The sequence below is a fragment of the Talpa occidentalis genome, unplaced genomic scaffold (genome assembly GCF_014898055.3).
Source record: "Talpa occidentalis isolate TD23 unplaced genomic scaffold, MPIMG_talOcc4v2.1 talOcc4.14, whole genome shotgun sequence".
NCBI classification, from domain to species: domain Eukaryota; kingdom Metazoa; phylum Chordata; class Mammalia; order Eulipotyphla; family Talpidae; genus Talpa; species Talpa occidentalis.
The window spans coordinates 66,017,415-66,038,373 of NW_023601433.1; the positions used below are offsets into that span (position 1 = coordinate 66,017,415).

At 36.8% G+C, this 20,959-nt stretch overlaps 1 protein-coding gene across 1 annotated transcript in view; it reads left to right on the top strand.

The window, feature by feature from the left end:
* The window catches only part of MALRD1 (MAM and LDL receptor class A domain containing 1), a 385,105-nt gene that overhangs the window by 346,750 nt on the left and 17,396 nt on the right, over positions 1–20,959 (top strand). The window contains exons 37-38 of the mRNA XM_054694679.1: positions 13,975–14,054; positions 14,149–14,245. Of these exons, the coding sequence (XP_054550654.1) occupies positions 13,975–14,054; positions 14,149–14,245 (177 nt within the window). The remainder of the gene's footprint in view (positions 1–13,974; positions 14,055–14,148; positions 14,246–20,959) is intronic.

Below are 20,959 nucleotides of genomic sequence, written 5' to 3' on the forward strand. Positions count from 1 at the left end.
GATAGATGGAAGCTAGAGAAACCAAACAAAAGATCAGACAAAGACAAACTATAATAGTGACCCTTGAATGCAGACTGTAGATCTGAGACACTAAGGAGGGCAAGGTGAGAGGAGGGAGAGAGTGGAAAACGGGAAGTAGAGACTGTGGGCACTTTTGTTATGGGAAAATTATAATGACCACACCTGAGGAGAGAAATCCTGTATTGCGAAAATATAAACAAGGATGTTTAAAGAAGAAAAAAAAATGCATGGGACACAATATGGAACATACAGCATGACAATTACTTGAATGATTTTTTAAAAATCTGTGCTTTTAAAACCTTTAATATAAATATGTGGTATGAACCAAATGAAAGTATGGATTCCATTATTTTACCCCAATCTTTGTTTAAATTATATATATAGCATATACAAAAAATAGCTAAATATTTAGAATTAAACATAACTAGCACATGTTGCATGTCAGTTAAAATGTAAATATTGCCCCAAAATTCAAAATATTGGTTCAGATATGTTTCCTTATACATGTAAAAAGGTGCTTAGATATAATTAAAGCTGCATTCTTCTTAATTTAGCAGCACATGCTTGTTGCTCAGTAAACACTGTGCAGTGAAATCATCTAATGTCAGGATTTATTGTAACAAAAGCTGCTCAAACCTAAGGAGGAGATAAGGAACATGTCTTTGGTTAAGATGCATCTGCATCAATGGCTTGCTCTTGCCTCTTTTTTTCCCAATTTCTCTCTTATTCTGTCCACCTAAAGTATCTCTAGCCAGGTGGTTAATGACCTGTTGTCCTTAAAATTTATGAGATTTTCACAACATGAATAGCCCTGAACAGAGTGATTTTTCTCCCATTGCCAGCCTCTCCACCCGGTTCTTTTTCCAGTGAGGCCACCTCTATGCCAGCCCCACACAATCATCCAGAGTGGCTTCATCCCTGAGTGCACACATTAAGGACCTTCTTTCTTCATTTTGCCCAAGAATGTAAAGTTTTAAAAGATCCTGACATAGGGTCTCCCCGATGGTGCAGCAGGTTGAACACAGCACTGTGAAGCTGTCCGCAGCCTCTGCAGTGCAGGTTCGATTCCTGGCTGGCCAGGGAGATACCCACATGGCACAGCAGACCTCTTCTGTTGCACCTGCTGCTCCCCTCAGCAGTGCTTTCGGTCCATCTGCCTGTTCTGCTCCCCTCTCTGTCTCTGGTGAATCCTCTCACCCTCACGCATCTCTGGCCTGTACCCCAGCTATTGTATAAATAAAAAATAAATCTTAAAAAAAATAAAAGATCCTGACATAATCCAACAACAGAGATATGCAATATATACATGAAAATAAATATGTAATATATAAATGTATACTTTTTATACCATTGCTCATTAGACTCCTTAACAGAAAATTTTCCTGTATTTTATTTTTAGATTTTTGTTTATCTTTGAGTGAGATTGATCTATAACTGGTATCCTTGATATATGTAGCTTTTTTTTTTTTTTGTAAAGATTTACTTTATTTATGTATACAAGCACTGGGTACAGTCAGAAGCCCGGGAGGGTGAGAGAATTCACCAGAGCCAGAGCAGGAAGCAAAACAGGCAGACGGACCGAAGTACACTGCTGAGGGGAGCAGCAGGCAGCAGGAGAGGTCTACACGCCATGTGGGACCCTTGCCTGGCGACTGGGGATCAAACCGGCACTGCAGAGGCTGTGGGCAGCTTCGCAGCCCAGCGTTCAACCACTGCACCACCAGGGGAGGCCCCAATATATGTAGCTTTATGAAACAAATTAGTTAACCTTCTTTTTATGTGTTCAGAAGTGTATATATATAACTTGGGTATTATCTATTCATTACAATTTTGAGAGAATTCACCAGTAAATTGAGCTAGGCCAGAAATAGGTGATTGTCAATCACAAAATTATTTTATTGTTATCACTAAAATGTTTAGAAGAGTTTATATAGAATGAAGATTATTCTTAAGAGCTTGAGAAAATTTATTGTTTAGTGTTTTGAGGTAGAAATATTATTGGAGGGAATCTGATGATAGTGTAGAAAAAGAGGTGGTTTTATATTCTTTACTTCTATTCCACACATCTCACTGTACCCATATATAGACTGATTTGCCTTTTCCTCATAGACTATAAATATATATGGAATAAAGAGGCTATTTTTCTGAAATCCTATAACAATATATTCTTGTATTCAGATTGCTGGTAATCTAGTTAGGATTTTGTCATCTGTGATATTGTTCCCAGGTTTTCCTCTGTGCAAAATATTCTTTGATGTTCTGTTATCAACAAACTTTAGCTTCTTGAAGTAAATTGGGTAGCTTTTTATTTTCTGAAACAGCATGTTTCAGAATTACATGAGAAATACCTATTCTTGTGACTTTAAAGGAACAAATCAGCCTGGTCTTGAATCTTTTTTTTTTTTAAGATTATTTATTTATACAAGCACTGGGTACAGTCAGAAGCACGGGAGGGTGAGAGAATTCACCAGAGCCAGAGCGGGGAGCAGAGCAGGCAGAAGGACCAAAGCACACTGCTGAGGGGAGCAGCAGACGAGGCAGGAGAGGTCTGCGCGCCATGTGGGACCCTCCCCCGGTGGCCGGGGAGCAGCTGGGGATCGAACTGGCGCCGCAGAGGCTGCGGGCAGCTTCACAACCCAGCGCTCAACCGCTGTGCCACCGGGGAGGCCCTCTTGAATCATTTTTAAAGACTTTTTTGATATCAAATGTGTTATTAAACTCATCTGGATTTTAACTGCATAATTGATATTATCATTGCAAAATCATTTTGTTGTGATTTTTTTTCAATGTCTGCTCATATAGTTTAGTATATATATACATAATGCATAAGTATGTTTATTATCTTACAAATGTTACATGTAATATGTATTTACAAATTAATATTTTACTTGCAAATATATTTTAAATATAAAAGTAATAATTTTAAAAATAAAAGTAATATAGTAATATAGTTATTACTTTTAAATATAAAAGTAATATGTGTGTGCATGCATGCATAAAATAGGGAGAGTAAGAAATGCAGTTTAAAAAACTAATTAAATAACCAAATTGTTAGAACAGGATGGGGAAGCAATGAGAGCAGTGGTATAGTTTAGACAAACATGTTGATTAAGGCCTCACTCAAAGGGTGTGCTTTTCACAGTTCCATGAAAGCACACACCATCCCGGCATTTGGACAAACTGCTTAACAGTCAGGGGAAGGAGAAAATATGAAGTCCCCCTAATCAAGAACAAGTTTAGTGTGTTTGTGAAAGAGAAGTCTGTATTGGGAGTCAGTAAATTTGGAGGCCAGCAGCCTGTGATAACATTCTACGATGGGCCTAACCAGTAGAAGGCCCTCAATAATTACCACTGAACAGAGGTTAGAGTTTTGATATTTTTCTCCATCTTATGGAAGTCATCAACGTATTCCTTGTTTTCTACTAAACAACTGTAGAGCTTTGATACTCCACTGGGTGTTAAGATGAGTCTTATATACCCTGGATGTTCACCCTGGCCTTTGAGAGAACTATGTTTTAAAGCAAGATCCTCCCAGAGCCGAAGGATTCTTAGCTTGTTCCTTCTCATCATCAGCTTCCAATATTGTAACTGCATGTGTGTTTTCCTGTGTATTTCCATGTGAAGGAGAGGAAAACAAATAAGGCCTTGCTAGAACTGAAAGATCAGACCTTATGTTTCAAAAGAAAATTCTTTCATTCTACAGATGACTTTTTTCCCCACAAAAATCATTTCTTAGTAGTGCTATACCCCACGGCAAAAAAATTCATACCATTACCTGCATCTTAGAACTAGACTAGTTTCTATTGACTTGTAGCCCATTTTCAATTGTCCAGGATGTGAATTATTTAGTTTCCTTGTTATTTCTTCTTCCTTTTCCCTCCCATCTAACTCCAGGGAAATAATACTTCATAACAGCTGATAAAAAAGCAAGAGAAGTAGAAAATTCCAAACATCAACTTCAGAAATACCCTTTCTCCCTCCCTCCCTCCATCACATCAGCTACAATGCACCAATGTGTTTGAACAAAAGGAAAAGAATGCTTTGCTTTTTAAAACCTACTTTGTTTCTACTCTAAAATAAAGTTGTTTCTATGGTGCTGTAATAACTTGAAATATATGAATGTACCTCTTTACATTTTCTAATTCTGTACATCTTGACTACCAGTTCAGCAGGTAGAAATTACAATAAAAGTAACACAGGAGACAGTGATTTGCATTTTCAAATGATCACCCCCCCAAGGACAGAATACTATATTGTAGGGGCAGGAATGACACAATGCAGGTTTTCTAGGATCCAGCAGACCAGGTAAAGAAGGGGTCAGAGTCCTCAGTGGTTTTGCAGGTTTTTATTGGGATTACCCGGTACACAGCAGGCAGGGGTGCTGGGGTCCTGGGAGGCTGGCAGGCCTCCCAGCCCCCAGCAGATCTTCCCTCTATGGGCTCTCCAGCCTTCTCTCGGCTTCTGCTTCTCTTGCTTCTCTCTCGGCTTCTCCCACATCTTTCTTGGCTTCTACTGGCATCCCCATGATGCCACCCGTAAAAGCCCCATCTCAGCCCAGTTGAATCCCATCTACCTATGCCCACACCCTACTCCAGGTGCCTGCCATCAGGCATGCATTCAGGACCGCAAGGATCCATCATCTCTCCTGATGGCGGGAGTTCAGAAAAGCCTGACATTTTTCCTTACCCTACAGTCCACCCCCTCAGGGTTTTCTGCCATACAATCTACATATATACAATTTTCTTAGCAAACAAACACTGCAGCCATGGCCCACAAAAGCAAATACATCACAATATAACAACAAAATACAACAGAACACAAATAAGTCCAGGCAGGGCCCCAACCTAGAGGCAAAAGACAATTATTGGTACCAGCAGATGATCCACCACTTCTGCTGCCAAAGGCACTGCTCATACGAGGGAGGGGAACCACTCATGGCATCTACTGTCAGACACCAGGAGCCGTCAGGCTTCCTGGCCTTCTCTGGCTGTAGTCTCGGCTACAAGCCACACACAGCATCCACCCCCAGGATGCACTCGCTCTGGGATTGGCGATTCTATTCCGTTGGGGGTAATCGCCAACCCTCAGGGTTTCTGTCTGCAGTCGCTCCAACACTCGGCCTTCATAGCCACCAATGCGACTCGCAGACCCCTGCACTCAGGCCAACCCACTGCACAAGCACATGGGTTGGGGATCCAAACTCTACACGCGGCTTGGGCTCCACCCCAAGCCACGTTTCCCACCCGTCCCCCAAGGACAGGTTCCTTAGCTCCTCACCCTCACTCAAGAATGAGCAGGGCATCACCCACAGGTGATTTTATGAGACTCACTGGCCTTCCTCAGCTTACTTAGTGCTTCACAGCCGCTCAGGGCTTCCCAAACTCAGCATCAGCACCAGCTTTTGCCTTCTCAGTTGGCTTTTCTCTTCCACCTAGCTGCTGGGCATACACAGGCTGCTTTGGCCACTGAGACCCACTGGCTACCTCCAGATTCCAAAAAAACATAACCTGCCAAGGTCCTCCGCCTTCTGGCGGGATTGTCAGTCCATCAGTCCATTAGTCCAAGTTCGTTGGCCTCTTCCTGTATCAGCACTGGCGAGCTCTGAATCGTGGTCCTCTCTTCCCCGACGATTCTGCTGCCTCAGGGGTCATTGGCTGGTCCTCTCGGGAAACTCCTCCACACCAGGTCTCATCCTGTAGCTCCTGGACCTTGTCCATCTCCTGTGCTGCCATGGTGTCTCCAGTGTCATCACAGGCACACAGTCTGTTACTCCTTAGTCCTTCCAGGTCTTCGGAGGGCTCCATACCCGTCTGCATGGATCATCTTGCCGACTTACGCCAATTGTAAGGGCAGGAATAGACCACAGTGCAGGTTTTCTAGGATCCAGCAGACCAGGTAAAGGAGGAGTCAGAGTCCTCAGTGGTTTTGCAGGTTTTTATTGGGATTACCAGGTACACGGCAGACAGGGGTGCTGGGGGGGCTGGGAGGACTGGAGTAGGGTATGGGCCTAGGTAGATGGGATTCACCTGGGCTGAGATGGTGCTTTTAAGGGCAGCATCACGGGGACGCCAGCAGAAGCCAAGAAAGAAGCAGGAGAAGCCGAGAGAGAAGCAAGAGAAGCAGAAGCCGAGAGAAGGCCGGAGAGTCCATAGAGTCCTCCCAGCCCCCAGCAGGTCTTCACTCAATGGGCTCTCCGGCCTTCTCTCGGCTTCTGCTTCTCTTGCTTCTCTTTCGGCTTCTCCTGCTTCTTTCTTGGCTTCTACCGGCGTTCCCGTGACGCCGCCCTTAAAAGCCCAGTTTCAGCCCAGGTGAATCCCATCTACCTATGCCCACACCCTACTCCAGGTGCCCGCCATCAGGCATGCATTCAGGACCGCAAGGATCCATCATCTCTCCTGATGGTGGGAGGGCAGAAAAGCCTGACATTTTTCCTTACCCTACACATATATACTACTTTTTGTGAGAAAGTGGAATTAGTAAGCATTTCACAAATATTCATGAGGTACAATGACAAGAGCACAAGTTAAATAGTTTCCGGAAACTGAATTAACCACTTGCAAAAATACTGCTCTCTGAGCTTCAATTTGTTCTCTGTAAATTAGGGATGAAAATACTTAGCCTCAGAGAGATGTTATAAAATGGTGGTTCACAAAGTATGGCCACAGACCAGAAGAATTAGTATCATCTGAGAAATTGTTAGAAATGAAATTCTTTTTTTCTGTCTGACATTTAAAATGACATATTTAAAAATAGGATTAAAATTCCCTTTAGTTCTATAATCATTAGGAAAATGCAATCAAATGCATTCTCCCCATTATCCTAAATCAGAAAAAAGTATTGGATCGATTCATCTAATTTACATTTATAATCTCTTCTGTATTTGAATATGCAAATATCATCATCTTTATGAAATAATCATGCCTCTACATTAGTGTTTAATACGTCCTTTTATTACTTTAGACATATTTGAACAATTCAAGTGGTTCAAAAAATAAAAAAAGCAGAATAAATCCTTTGCCAGTTCCCACCAAATTAATCCATCAACACATGCTTAGAAAATGTGGGTCTCCTCATTTGTTTTCCCTGGCAATGAGACAGATGAGCTGGGCTGGGCACAAGTGAAGTCGCCTGGGAAGGGCTTTTGTTCCAGGTGCTACAGAATAATAAAAGGGCGTTAGGGAACACACCCAAAAGAAGTTGTTATTTAACTCCTCACAACCTACTAATAGCAGAAAACCTGTTAGAGTTTAGGAAATATTAGGGTGTTGGCTCTGACGAAAAGAGTCTAATTATGTTTTATTTTCCCTTTCTCTTGTCCATGTTAGGAAAATAGGGCTTATGCATGAGTGGAGTGGCACGTTTATCTTTCTTTTTCAGGTAGGTTTTCCCTAATACTTCTAAATGTTATAAAATATTCTAGAGCTAATTAGTCATAGAGGAAATTAGTCCAAGCAAATTAATCACTGGTGCTCAGTGTGGAATTTCAGAGCTTTGTGCCTCAGAGATTATTCAGTGAGTTCTCTTTTTTCTGTTAAAAGGAATTCACCCATGACAATGAGGATGGCTATGAAGAGCTCACCTCCTTTGCCCCACTCCCCTTCTGTTAGTGCATGCTGGCATGGCCCTGAAAACACCTGGTCTGAGCTGAGGCTTTGTTCTAAGTTGGGATAACACTGCTTCCCTGCTCCCCACCCACTTGGAGAAATTTCTGTTGAATAACAACCTCAGGCAGGCTAGGAGAGGGGAATGTGCTTTGCAGGAACTGAGCATCTTTAACACCTGCTTTTACTTACCCTTCCTGCATAATGGATCAACAACCTCCAGCTATATTCAGATGTAAAATGTTTTTTAAATGGTATAATTAATAAGTCACAGAAGCAGACACTATGGCATTAACTTTTTGCTAAGTAATGCATAGGCACGAGTGGGAATTAAGGCAACTGTCAGATGCCTGCTTGCCAGAGGGCCAGTCTGTTAGGGTATGCAGGTCTGCTCCAGTATGTGAGTCTGCTTGGGTATGTGGTTTGCTGGGGTATGTGGGTCTCCTAGGGTATGTGGTCTGCTAGGGTATGTGGGTAAAAGATGAGCAGGGAGTAGTTATGAACATGTTTTGTACCAGAAATCAAAAGACTGGATATGGATCAGCTCGGCAGAGAGAATACAGTTTACAGTGTACTTTCATGGCTTTGTTTTAGCTAATTCTCATACAAATTCATGAGGTCAGTTGTAAATATTCTTTATCCATAGGAAAATTAAGTTAACTGATTCTTTGTAAACCATGCAACTTGAAATTGGCACTATCTAGCCTCAAATCCAGGCACCCTGATTCTGTTAATCTTTTCCTAGCCCCACATCTGTCTCCTCTGTACCTAGAGATGTTTCCAGGGTCCAGCTCAATGATGTAAATGCACATTTTCAGGATATTAAGACCAGAGTTTTTGCCTAATTGTTCTCCTAACAGACAAAAGTTGTAAAGCTAGCTGCCATTATAAACAACTATGTTCCAATTTGGGAAAGACAATTGGAAGAAAAACCATGTAGTGAACAGATATTTACCTGAAGAGCCAAAGAGACTGTTCGAAATTTTGTGATATTCATCTGGGTGACTTAATGACTCTCTGTGCCTTTATTTATTCAGCTATGAAATAGAGAAATAATTCCTATTTTGTAATATTATATTATTGTAAGTGATCTATTAAAGCATTTAGAATATTGTTTAATAAATAGCAGTTATTCAATAAATAATTCTTCTATAATGCTAAATTATAAATCTAGTCTGGAATATATCCAAATTGCATGCTGCTTCCAAGAGGATTTTCTTTTTATAGTCTTCAAAGTGCAAGACTGGATCATGACACACGCACACACACACACACACACATGATATATATACATATATATGATACAATGTATTTTTTCTATATACTTCAATAAAGAATTTAAAAATCTAGAGGCTAGTTTAGGATCTCATTAACAGTGTTTATTTTAAAATAGCTCTCCAAATTCCATAATTATAGATGATTTCAATATACTTGGATGACCAATTATTTGAAATTTGTTTTGTCCATCCTCTCCCTATAAGGTAGAGTACTTTCTACAAAGTATACATTTAATAACTCTTTTATGAATAAAGGATTATTGATTTAATGAGCAAAACCTCAATGATCAAAATGGAAAAGTAGAAAAACTAATGTTATATATATATATTTGCTTGTAACAGAAGACCCAAATAAAACTGGCTCAGATGATAAAGGAATTTATTGATTCATGTAAAAAAAAAAGAGTCTAAATTCAGGGTAGGCTTGGAGTATGAATGGACTAAAAAGTTTACAATACCATTAAGTTTGTTTCTTCATTTCTCATTGATTTCCTAGAAATTGTTTTCTATTAGTTTAGTTTATCTTCAGGGTCACTTTGGTAGCAAAGTGATAAGAAGAAAATTGTTGAGTTTAATAGGACTGCATGCTTCCTTTTTGGCATCATCAATCTGTGGTGGCAAAATTCTTACTAGCCAAACTTATGTACATGTCTGTCTATGAATTAATCCCTGGTGATTCTGAATGTCATGTGTTGATAGATAGGATTCTGAAACTAAGCACTCACCCAAGGAGATGGAATGAATGGTCACATGAATCTGGCAGAGTCAATCACAACTTATACCATAATTGATTACTTTCAACTTCCTTACATCCAAAAATAAGGCTATTCTGCTCCAATATTAGACTTATGCTCATTAGATATATAAGAGAAGTGATGAAAGAGTCTCATATAAGCTCAAAATAATCATATTTTCGTCATTTTTTTTGTTCTGGGTGCATTCTGAATAAAAACAAATGATTTTTTTCCATTGTGCTAAGCTAAACAATTAATTTTATTGATTAAATTGATTGTAATGACTCACAATGAAAATATTACCTCCAAAATAGTTTCATCACATTGAACACTTATTTATTTTTGATATTGAAACCAAATAAGTATTTTAATTAAGCTTGAGTATCTTAGTCTTAGTTCAACCATTATGTAATGTTTATGATCTCTATAGATACATTTGATTATACAAGAGGTAAATTCACAATTGTAATAGGCCTTGTTTAGTCATAAACTAGATAAAAGATTGCCTAGGAGGCTATTCTAGCCCTTAATTATCAAGCAAATGAGGTGAATCTTACTGCCCCATTCTGTTAGGTATCTCATTCTTGGCATCAGACAATTAAGCAGCAGTCTCTACTCCCACCCTTTCTAAAACCACCCAGTTCCCTACAGCTGTTTCTAGAATGTTCCACCTGGGCTAGATAGAATTATATCACTTTGATCTTTCTTTAACATAATTGTTCTTTAGTAAAAATAAATTAATTAAAATTCAGTGACATGTAAATTTAAATAACAATAGGAAGTGCAGTTATATCCCATTATTTTTATTTTTACAGGTAAACTTACATCAATCTAAAAACTAATTTCCAAGCTTGCTTTTCCCTTTTATCCATAGTATTTATACCTATTTTCTGTAACATTATTGTCAAAGTGTTTTCATATAGTTGAACTGTCCCAAAGAATCAAAAAAAAGATCAATTAATACTCTGTTGAATATATGTATATTACACACATATACCTAGATAAATAGAAATAAAGAATGGAAGGGAGGAAGGAAGAATTCATACAGTTTCTTGATATTATTTGAATTTTCCCACATTGCCTTTAAAACTGATATTTCAAGATACTTTCCATTGCAGATTTTCTTAAAAGGCACATTCAATATCTACAATTTGCCTAAAGTGAAGATTATTATAGTCTTATTTTCTGTGAGGTAGCACTTCCAAAATATAAGGGAACCAAAGTGTTACTCAAAATAAAATTTTCCTTCTAAGTCACACTTGCAAATGCACATGTAAAAGATTCACACTCCATGGGGAATTCACATAAGGAATGACAATAAATAAATATATTAAGTTTTGTGAGAATATAAAACATATACTTCAATATTCATCAATTATAATTTATTTTAATTTCACAGATATCAAAACACATTGCTTTAAATTTTGACTTTTTAAGAATATTTACTAAGAAGCCATTTTTATATACCTCCTTGAACCTCAGAGATTTTTATATTTAAAGGAGCTATTGCTTTTGTGAAGGAGTTGCTATTGAACATTCAAATTTTCAAATTCAAAAGCAATTGAAAGAAAATACATAAGTGTGTGCTGAAGAAATATTGCTTCTAATATATAGTTTTTAAGAACACATATTCAAAAAGCTTGTTTTTTTAGTCCTGCTTTGTAGCCATGACCCAGGCACTTGACAGGAAATTCAACCAATCCCTTCCTAATTTATTTCCTATTATTTCTGGTAAACAAGAATGTATACATAAACTTCCACACCCATATGCAAATATATACTCCCAGAAATAATATGAAATGTTTATTGCTTAGAAAAAAGTTTCAACTCTTTGAGGCACAAGCTCATTTCTGAACTTTCTGAAGACCATGCATATCAACCAAAATTGCAAGTTTCATCACATGTGTCCCTAAATCAAAGGTAATAATATCTAAGTATGCTTGCTAGTACAGCCAATAAAATTATTACCTGATTCCAAATTTATGCACTTGTGATCACATATACAATCACATTAAAAAATAATTAAATACTTAGGAGTAAACCTAACAAAGGAGGTAAAAGATATATACAAAGAAAACTCTAAGACATTGTTGAAAGAAATATAAAATACAAAGAAATGGAAAAATATTCCCCACTCATACATTGGAAGAATCAACATTGTCAAAATGGCCATCCTACCCAAAGCAATATATAAATTTGATACAATCCCAATAAAAATATCAGTGACATTTTTCAAAGAACTGGAACAAACACTACTGAAATTCATATGACATAAAATAAGACCCTGAATAGCAAAAGCAATCCTGATAAAAAAAAAAAAAAAAGGAAAAAGGAAAGAGAAGTATCATTCTTCTGACTTCAAGTTTTATTATAGGGCCATAATTAAAACTGCCTAGTGGTAGAACAAAAGCAGACACACATACCAATAGAATAGAATTGAGAGCCCAGAAATAAACCCACATTTATAAGTATAGTTAATCTATGACAAAGGAACGAAGAACATACATTAAATTTGGGAAAACTGGATAGCTATATCCAAAAGAATAAAACTACACCACTATATCACAACATATAGAAAAAGCAATTTGAAATGTATAAATGACTTGTATGTAAGATCTGAAACCATGAAATACATGGAAGAAAACATAGGCAAAACAGTTCACAGCATAAGTTTCAGTGATGTCTTTTAGGGATTTGTCTCCAACATCAAGGAAAACAAAAGAGGACATAAAGGACTACATCAAACTAAAAAGCTTCTGCATAATGAGAGATGCCATAACTAAAAGACATCCTAATAAATGGGAGAAATTATTTACACACCATACATCTGACAAGGGATTGAGACCAAAGATATATAGTGAACTCATACAACTCTACAAAAATAAAACAAATAATCCAATAAAAAATGGGAAGAACTGAACAGAACATACTTATATATCATATATCTGACAAAGGGCTGTTATCCAAAATATATAAAGAACTCATGCAATTCAACAAAAAGAAAGCAATAACCCAATTAAAAAATGGACAGAAGAACTAATTCAACACTTCTCCAAAGAAGGCGTACAGACTGCAGTCTGTAAAAATGTTCATCATCACTTATCATTAGGGAAATGCAGATCAAGATAAGTGCTGCAAATAAGTGCTGGCAAGTATGTGTAGAAAAGGGAGCCCTCCTAAATTGCTGGTGGGAATACAGACTGGTCCATCCTTATGGAAAGCAATATGTAAGTGTCTCAAAACATTAAGGATGGATCTGCCATACAACCCGGTAATTCCACTCCTGGGCATCTACCTAAAAAATTCAAAAACACTAATTATGAAGGAAACTTGCACTCCCATGTTTATTGCAGTACTATTTACTACAGTTAGATTATGGAAATAAGCTAAGTGCCCCAAAACAGATGAGTGGATCAAGAAGATGTGGTATACATACACAATAGATTATTATTCAGCAGTTAAGAAAGATAAACTCTTGCTATTTGTGGCAATATGGGTGGAGCTAGAAGGTATAATGCTAAGTGAAATAAGTAAGGAGGAGCAAGATAAATACTGCATGTTGTCAATAAAACAGAATGCAGAGTAACTAAACTAAGAGTCAGATTAAGACATGCTTAAAAATTAACCTTTGAAAGCTGACTACAGAACAGAAGCATACAAAAGGGGAAGTGGTACCCGATGGGGGTATCCAAATATTACTTCTATTAAAAATAAACAAGTATTCTAAAAGAAATATGATTTATTCAATTTAAAAACAAAGTCAAAAGTCATTTTGAAGGTGCTGAAGAAGATAAATTATGTAGTATAATAGTGAGGTTAAACATGATCTATTTAATTATTATAAGTACATAAAAATGTGACTGATAGGTAAAAAAAAAGTTATGCTTTTGAAGGATCACCCCCTTGTTGTGAGAAATAAATGAGCTCCTGATATATATTTATGTTTTGTCTATAATTTGAACATTCTCTAATAGTATCTGAAAGAACTTCATTCATTATTGAAAAATGTGCTGGTTTTGAGGTTTGAGACATAATGAATAAAGACATTAGTGGAAAAGAGGTCAACTTTTTAAAACAAGAAAGAAGTCTATGGAAACAACTTTTCACCTTAAAGATAAAGATTGGATAAATATTGGGAATAAAGGAAATCTTACACAATTATGTGAAAATAATAAAATTTAATTTTGTTTTTGCTGTAATTTAACATTGTTGCTTTCTTATTGCAGTTACTTACATTGTTTATTGTTTATTGACATTCATCATTTTATTCTCTGACAATGTTGTTAAAATATGTTTCCATTTCTGTTTTTTCCCAACTAATGCATTTTATATTATTTCCAGATGTGGACAAGGATGGAAAGGAAATCGATGCCACATCAAATTTCACCTTCCTACTGAAGAATTCTTGGTTATTCAGAATAGTAGGTGATCTTGTGACTAAACAAATCACTTAATGTTTGAGTCTGTAATGTTTTTTGCTGCACATTTATCTTTTTCACTGGTTTGAATTTCCAGATAAATGGATTCTCCTGGGAATTGGATTGGCTTTCCTGATGACTCATATTATAGTTGCTGTCTTGTGTTTTTTTGCAAACAGAAAAGTGTCAGTAAGGTAAGTGATGCCTTTGATTGCTGAATAAAATATGCTGTGGCAAGCCAATTTTACAGTAAATGAAATTTTCCTTTCACTTTGAATTACATACCGTAACTTTAGTATTTCTATACTTGATGATTTATTTTCCTGGGCAGATAGCAGGAGCTACTTAATGATAATCTCCTCCTTTGAGTAAAATGCATTACATTTACTTTTCAGATTATTTTGGGAACATTCTGTTCACAGACACACACAAACACATGATATTCTTCACCAGCTAAAAAGACATGAGGGAAAGTGTGTCCCACTTTCTGAAGATAATTTCCTTGACTTGCCCAGGGAGTCTGATAAGCACCAATGCTGGAGCCGACACTCTCATGTCCTAAGCAATTCCCACAATAGAGGCCAACAGCTGCTGCACCTGAAGGAATTCTGCAGGCGGGATTCCTGCATAACTAAGACCTCATAATCTATAGTGTATGTAGGATATTGGGAACTTCCTACACAGTATTCATCTTCCCTGTCACCTGTATAGGATCCAGGTCACCCCAATAGTGAAAGTGATTGACTTTTTCATGAAATGAACAAAATAATAGCTCTGAAAAAGAATGGATTTAGGTTCAAGAAATAAATGTATCCTTTTTTGCACACCTGAGTCTGAGATCAGGGACTCAGATCTGCTGCAACACCCATGGGTCACAGAGCACTGGGCAAATGCATTTTCCTTGGTGTCAAATGCATGTGCCTTATACTTGATGAATTCTCCACAGCTCTCCAGCCTGCAATCATGTTAATTAGCAGACACCAAACCTGATATTATCAATTAAAGCAAAGTTATTATAGAAACATGATGATCATTAGGAAAAAATATGACATTTTAATCCATTACTATTAAGATCTTACTCATCTATTAATTTTTTAATTATTTCTTACGTGCCTAAAATATGCCAGACAATGTGGATACACACATGAATGAGAAGCAGTCTGAACTTAAAGGATTTTGTAAGCTACTGGGAAAAACAGGCACAAAGCTACTAAGTAAGACACTTGTTCTGTGCAAGAATCTACATGTGTTATAATCAGAAGAGAGAGAGAAACATTGATATCTTTATAAGACTTAATATATTTACATAGTATGTTAACATAATATATAATCCATAGAAGATTTACATAGTTAACATATAATTATTAATATGTTTAGCACCATATTAAATGTATATTAGTTTATAGCATATTAAGATTCTTGAGCTCAACATATATCCCTGTATAGGAATAAAGAATAAGCTATATATATAACATTAATTATACAAACTATATTGATGTTAAATTAATGTTTTGATTTTATTACTATAATTAATATTAATATAATATAATAAAATAGAGAGAGATTTCTTTTAAGGGATTATTTCATGCAACTGTGTAGGCTGGCAAGCTTGCAACTTGTTAGGCAGGATGGCAAACTAGAAATTCAAGTAAAATATATGGTACAGGCTTGAGTCCAAAATTCACCAGGCAAGCTACTAAGCTGGAAAGACAGGTAGGGTTTCTATGTTGTAGTCTTAAGGGAGACTCCCTTCTTCAGGAATCCTTAATTTTGCTTTCAAGGCCTTCACAAGATTGAAAGTGACTCACCCAAATGAGAATAATCTCCTTTACTTAAGAGTGTAACTGTTAATCATATCTAAGAATATATTCTCAGCAATTGACTAGTGTTTGACTGAAGAGCAAAGCATCATAGCCTAGCCAAGTTGATATAAACTTAATCATCACAATGTGCAAACACATTATCATGGTTATGGAAATAACCCAAATGCCCAAAAATAGATGACTGGGTCAAGAAGATGTCGTATCTATACACAACAGAATACTATTCAGAAATCAAAAAAGATAAACTTATTCTATTTGCAGCAGCATAGATGGAGTTAGAAAGGATTATGCTTAAAATAGAAGGAAAAAGAAGTAAATTGGATGGTTTCACTTATAGGAGGAATATAGAGGGACCGAATAAGGTATCAGGGAAAAAATAATGACAATAATTTTTTAAAAAATTAACAGACAACTATAAATCAGAGACATTTTGCAGGGAAGGGGGAGGGAGAGGGATGAAAACAGGAGAGGGACCATGGTAATGGTGCATGGGTGAACTGGTGGTGGGAATTCAGTGGGGACTACACCTACGAGGAGAAAGCATACATTGTACAGAAAGGAAGAAGGATGTAAAAAATATATAAATAAATAAATTATATAAAAAATAAAATAAAATTATTTTATCAAAAAAACCTCCACATTATCATGTTAACACAATCAGCTAGAGTATGCAGAAAGAACCTTCATTCTTAAGCTTGGTTTACAAAGACTGTGGTAGACTATACCAGGGGGCATGTGAGCACAGGAGTGGCATGAAAATTTACACTGAATCCCAGTTTTGCAGGCCCCTCCCAAGGTGTAAATTTGGAAAAATGGAAGTGAAGAATTGAAAAAGGTGATGGAGAAAGTGGAAACTAGTGTTGGGTCAACAGTTAGGAATAATATTAAGAATGGAGCATGAAGGTCCTAGATAGATTACATGGCCTAGTCAGAAAGCATGGTACTTGAAATAATAATGTGACCATGAGGTATGAGAGAGAAACTAGAATTTCCTTCTTCTTCCTTCTGAAGAGGCACAGAGATCAGAGATAAACTGGAATTGCTGGGTTGTTCAGGCAGCTGCCAATTCAGGTGAGGTGATGCTCCACCTGGTACAGGCGTTGGGGCAGAGTAGAACTGAACATTCAGAGAATTGGCTTTCTTTTACAGGGCACTTAATGATAGAGGAACACAAGTGAGGTTAATTTATAAACAGACACACACACACACACACACACACACAGAGTCCATACACTATCACCATGGAGGTCCTGAGAAGTGAAAAAGTCAGCTCCACTAACCCATTTTGCAATAATATTTCAAAATTATTTTAAGGAAAATACAAGTCACAGTGTTCAAAGACCATTGCACCAAGTTAAATTTTCCATCATCCTACCTTTCCACTCCTTATACTTGGAAAAAATTTCACCATTCTCCCCAAGCACAAGTCTTTTCATACCCTCTGCCTGCCAGAGCTATGCAAACCCACATATTGTTGATAATAGCAAAAATTTCCTGGCATGCCCTTGAGGTTAGTCTCTGAGTTCTCAGAATGTTTTTTTTTAAGAATCCTGCTATAGCACTTTTATGTAGTGTTATTATTTCACTGTTCCTAGATTAACTAGTCCTTTCCTTTTTATCCCCAACATTTAGTGTTTATATATATATAATTAGCACTCAGTACATGACTTTTGAGGAGTAGCTATACTTTCCAGAATATTGTCGATGCTTCTGGGCAATACAAAAAATATTGCTTTTGTCTACTGATTGTATTTAAATAAAAATGTTCCCCATCATATTATTTAAAAAGACTTTTTGCCTGAAATCATTTAAATCCTAAAGCAAGTTAGAATGGTTGGCCAAAGACTGGTTAAATGAAGAACAAGTGACTCATCTTGAAAATAATTCCAAAACTTTAAGATTATAGGAATTTTTGTAAGAAAATTTATCACCTTCTCTCAATAAATCTTAACCTTAAGATTTTTCATTAGATCTTCTAAAAAAAAAGATTCTGTAGCATATGAAGCCTTTCAGAGACTTGAAAGAAACATTTTTTATTAATTTTTTAAAAACATAGGATGAAGCCCTGGAAACTTAAACAATGCCAAGCATGGAAATGAGCCCCTTGAAGTTGTTTTTAGAGGATTACTTTCCTGGATTTCATTATACATTCTGTGACCCTTCTGTGAGCTACTTGCCACCTAATGTATTAGTGAGGACACTTTGATTGCAGGGGAAGAAAGCAACTCAAGCTGCCTTAATCAAAATAAAGAATTTAATATAAAAATGTACATGTCTCCCAGAGCTCAAGGGCAGGAATGAATGAGGTCAGATTTCATGAAGGCCGAGACCCAGCAGTGCTCCTCATATAACTCTCAGCTTTGCTTCTTTTTCCTTCTCTGCTTGGTTATTCTTTTGCTGGAGACATATTTCCTCTACTCCTTGTATATATAACAAAATTTTGTCACCCAGATGATCAATGTTATTCTTTATGTCTGCAGACATGAAGAGGTTAAAACTTTTTGTTTTTATTCCCATTCTATATTGCAGTGAAAGAATTTCTGTTTAGCCTACTTAAGTCAAGATTCCATTTCTGGTCAAATCATCTTTGGGTAAGAATATGGGGAGGCCAGTAGCACAGAGATGGTGTAGGGTCTCCATACAAGTCACTGCAGCAGTGCGGATGGGGACATCTTGAATAGTCTCTCAAATTTATCCACTAAACTTGTACCCTGGTCAAAAACTTACCAGATTTTTACTCATGACACTCTGAAGAACAACAAATATAGCAACATTCTAGAGTTGGTCAAAGCCATAAAAAGTAGATGTAATAATCAAATCTATACCTAGAAATCAAGATTAAAGTACAAAAATAAACAGTGGACTATTCATTCCTACCTTACCTGCAGCCAATTACATCCACTGTTTCCCAATTATAGATTAAATAATCTACTATGTGCAATTAATCTGTCTGAGTAGTATCCTACCTTTATCTTTGCATTATACTTCCCTGAGAGAGTTAATGTTTATTTAAAAAAAAGTTTAAAGTGCCCAACTTACAGCACAATATTACACCACACAATTGGCAGTTCTCTCTGTGTGGTGATCTTGATAGCACACCTGACTGATGGCTAGAAACAAAGTCTGGAACTCAGTTATAATTTGATTTGCTGATAAGTCTCTGGAAAGCCGGGACAGAATTGTTTGTTTATTCCTCACCTTGCCTAACACATGGTATGCATTTCATAAATAATACATAGGGTAGATGAAATATCAGATGGATAAGATCTATAGGTTTGTAATAATACATCAAAGTCTTAAAATTCAGGCTTGTGGGATTAGTATACCCAAGACAGAATGAGTCATGCCAGCTGCCATCTTTTCAGATTGTAATGTCCAAGAAGGACTTATGGTTAAGGAAAGAAGAATAAATTTCCAGAACTGTTGAATTTGCTTTTTCCTTCATATAAAAGTAAAAATAAATGGGAGAGACTTTAATAAAGACTTATAGCAAAAATAATGTCCTCTGCAAACCTTTCCCAGTTACGCTGGATGGAAGTAACCACTCCTACCCCTGAGCTTATCACATTGACTTTTTGTTTGTTGTCTCCCATAGCAGAGTGTGAGCTTCTAGGTGGCAGGGTCCTTATCTTTTCATATTTACATTCCTAATCTCTCTCTCTCTCTCTCATTTTAAAGATTTATTTATTTATGCATACAAGAGCTGGAGTACAGGCCAGAGGTATGTGGTGGGAGGTAAGAGGATTCACCGGAGACAGATTGAGGAACAGAACAGGCAGATTCACTGAAATACACTGCTGAGGGGAGCAGTGGGCAGTGGGTGAGACAGGAGAGGTCTGTTTTGCCATGTGGGTAGCTCCCTGGCTGGGGATTGAACTCGTGCTACAGAGACTGTGAACTGCTTCATAGCACTGTGCCCATTGTGCCACCAGGGAGTCCTAATCTCAACATATAGCAGCTAGAAATTCATCTGAGTAAATATTTGTTAAATCAAATTTTCAGTCTGTCTACAGTAGCATGTTGGATCCCAAATGAGCATTTTATATGCCAAAGCCATAATTTATTTGGCCCTAATGCTCCAGAAGTTATTCATACAATCTTTGCAAATGACTCTAAAAGTTAGAATATCATTGCTGGGTATTCTTGGATAATATCCATCAAACTTGACTGATCTTTATTCTATTCTGTGGAAGATGAAAACACATAAAGTAATATCAAGTGATGTGTATATGTCTGGCTCTTGGCAGGGTCATTGTGGGGCCCCCATAAAGGATTGCAAAACCAGAAACAAAAATTGTAGAATATTAATGAAGGGCAGCGGATAGTATTCAAAACCTACAACTATAAGCAATCTGTGAAAGAAATGAACATCCAAAAACCTGGGCATTTTAGGGAGATCAGAAACTGAATGTAGTTAAGAGTAGCTGTGTTGACTCCACCCAATGTTGTTCTCACATTAGAGCTTTTGGTTTGGAAAACCATATGTGTGACACATTTTGTCCTGCAATTTCTGCAAACAGTAGTTGTAAACTGACAACCCAATTACCAATTTTACTTATAGGATATTATTACTCATTATATTTTTTTAGCGAAGTTATTTCCAAATGAGTGTATGGATGAAAGTAATGTTTATATTTACAAATGAGCAAAATTAGAAATTTTATGTCGATTTCAAACTGATTTGTTATGTTTACTAAATATAGACCAATTCCCTGATCATCTAAGATATATTTGATTACACAAAATCATTTCACATGCAGTAAGTCATGAATAATACAAGCTTCATTGGTGTGTATGTGTGTTGTTCTTAAGTTGGCACAAAGATATTGTCATTGGACACAGATTCCAAGTAGTCCAAGAAATAAAATCTGTATCAAAATTAGAAAGAGCACTTTACTATATAACAGTCCCCTATTCTAATCATTTGATTTGAAGATAGACACTTTGCCATTTTTATTCAGATGATTGTTTGGTAGAAATAGTTTCCCCAGGCAGGATTCAAGGAAGTTTTTAGCATCTTCTCACCCATCACTATAAATTTTATGTAGCAAGAAGACAGCATTTTAGTCTGAGTTATTTCTATGC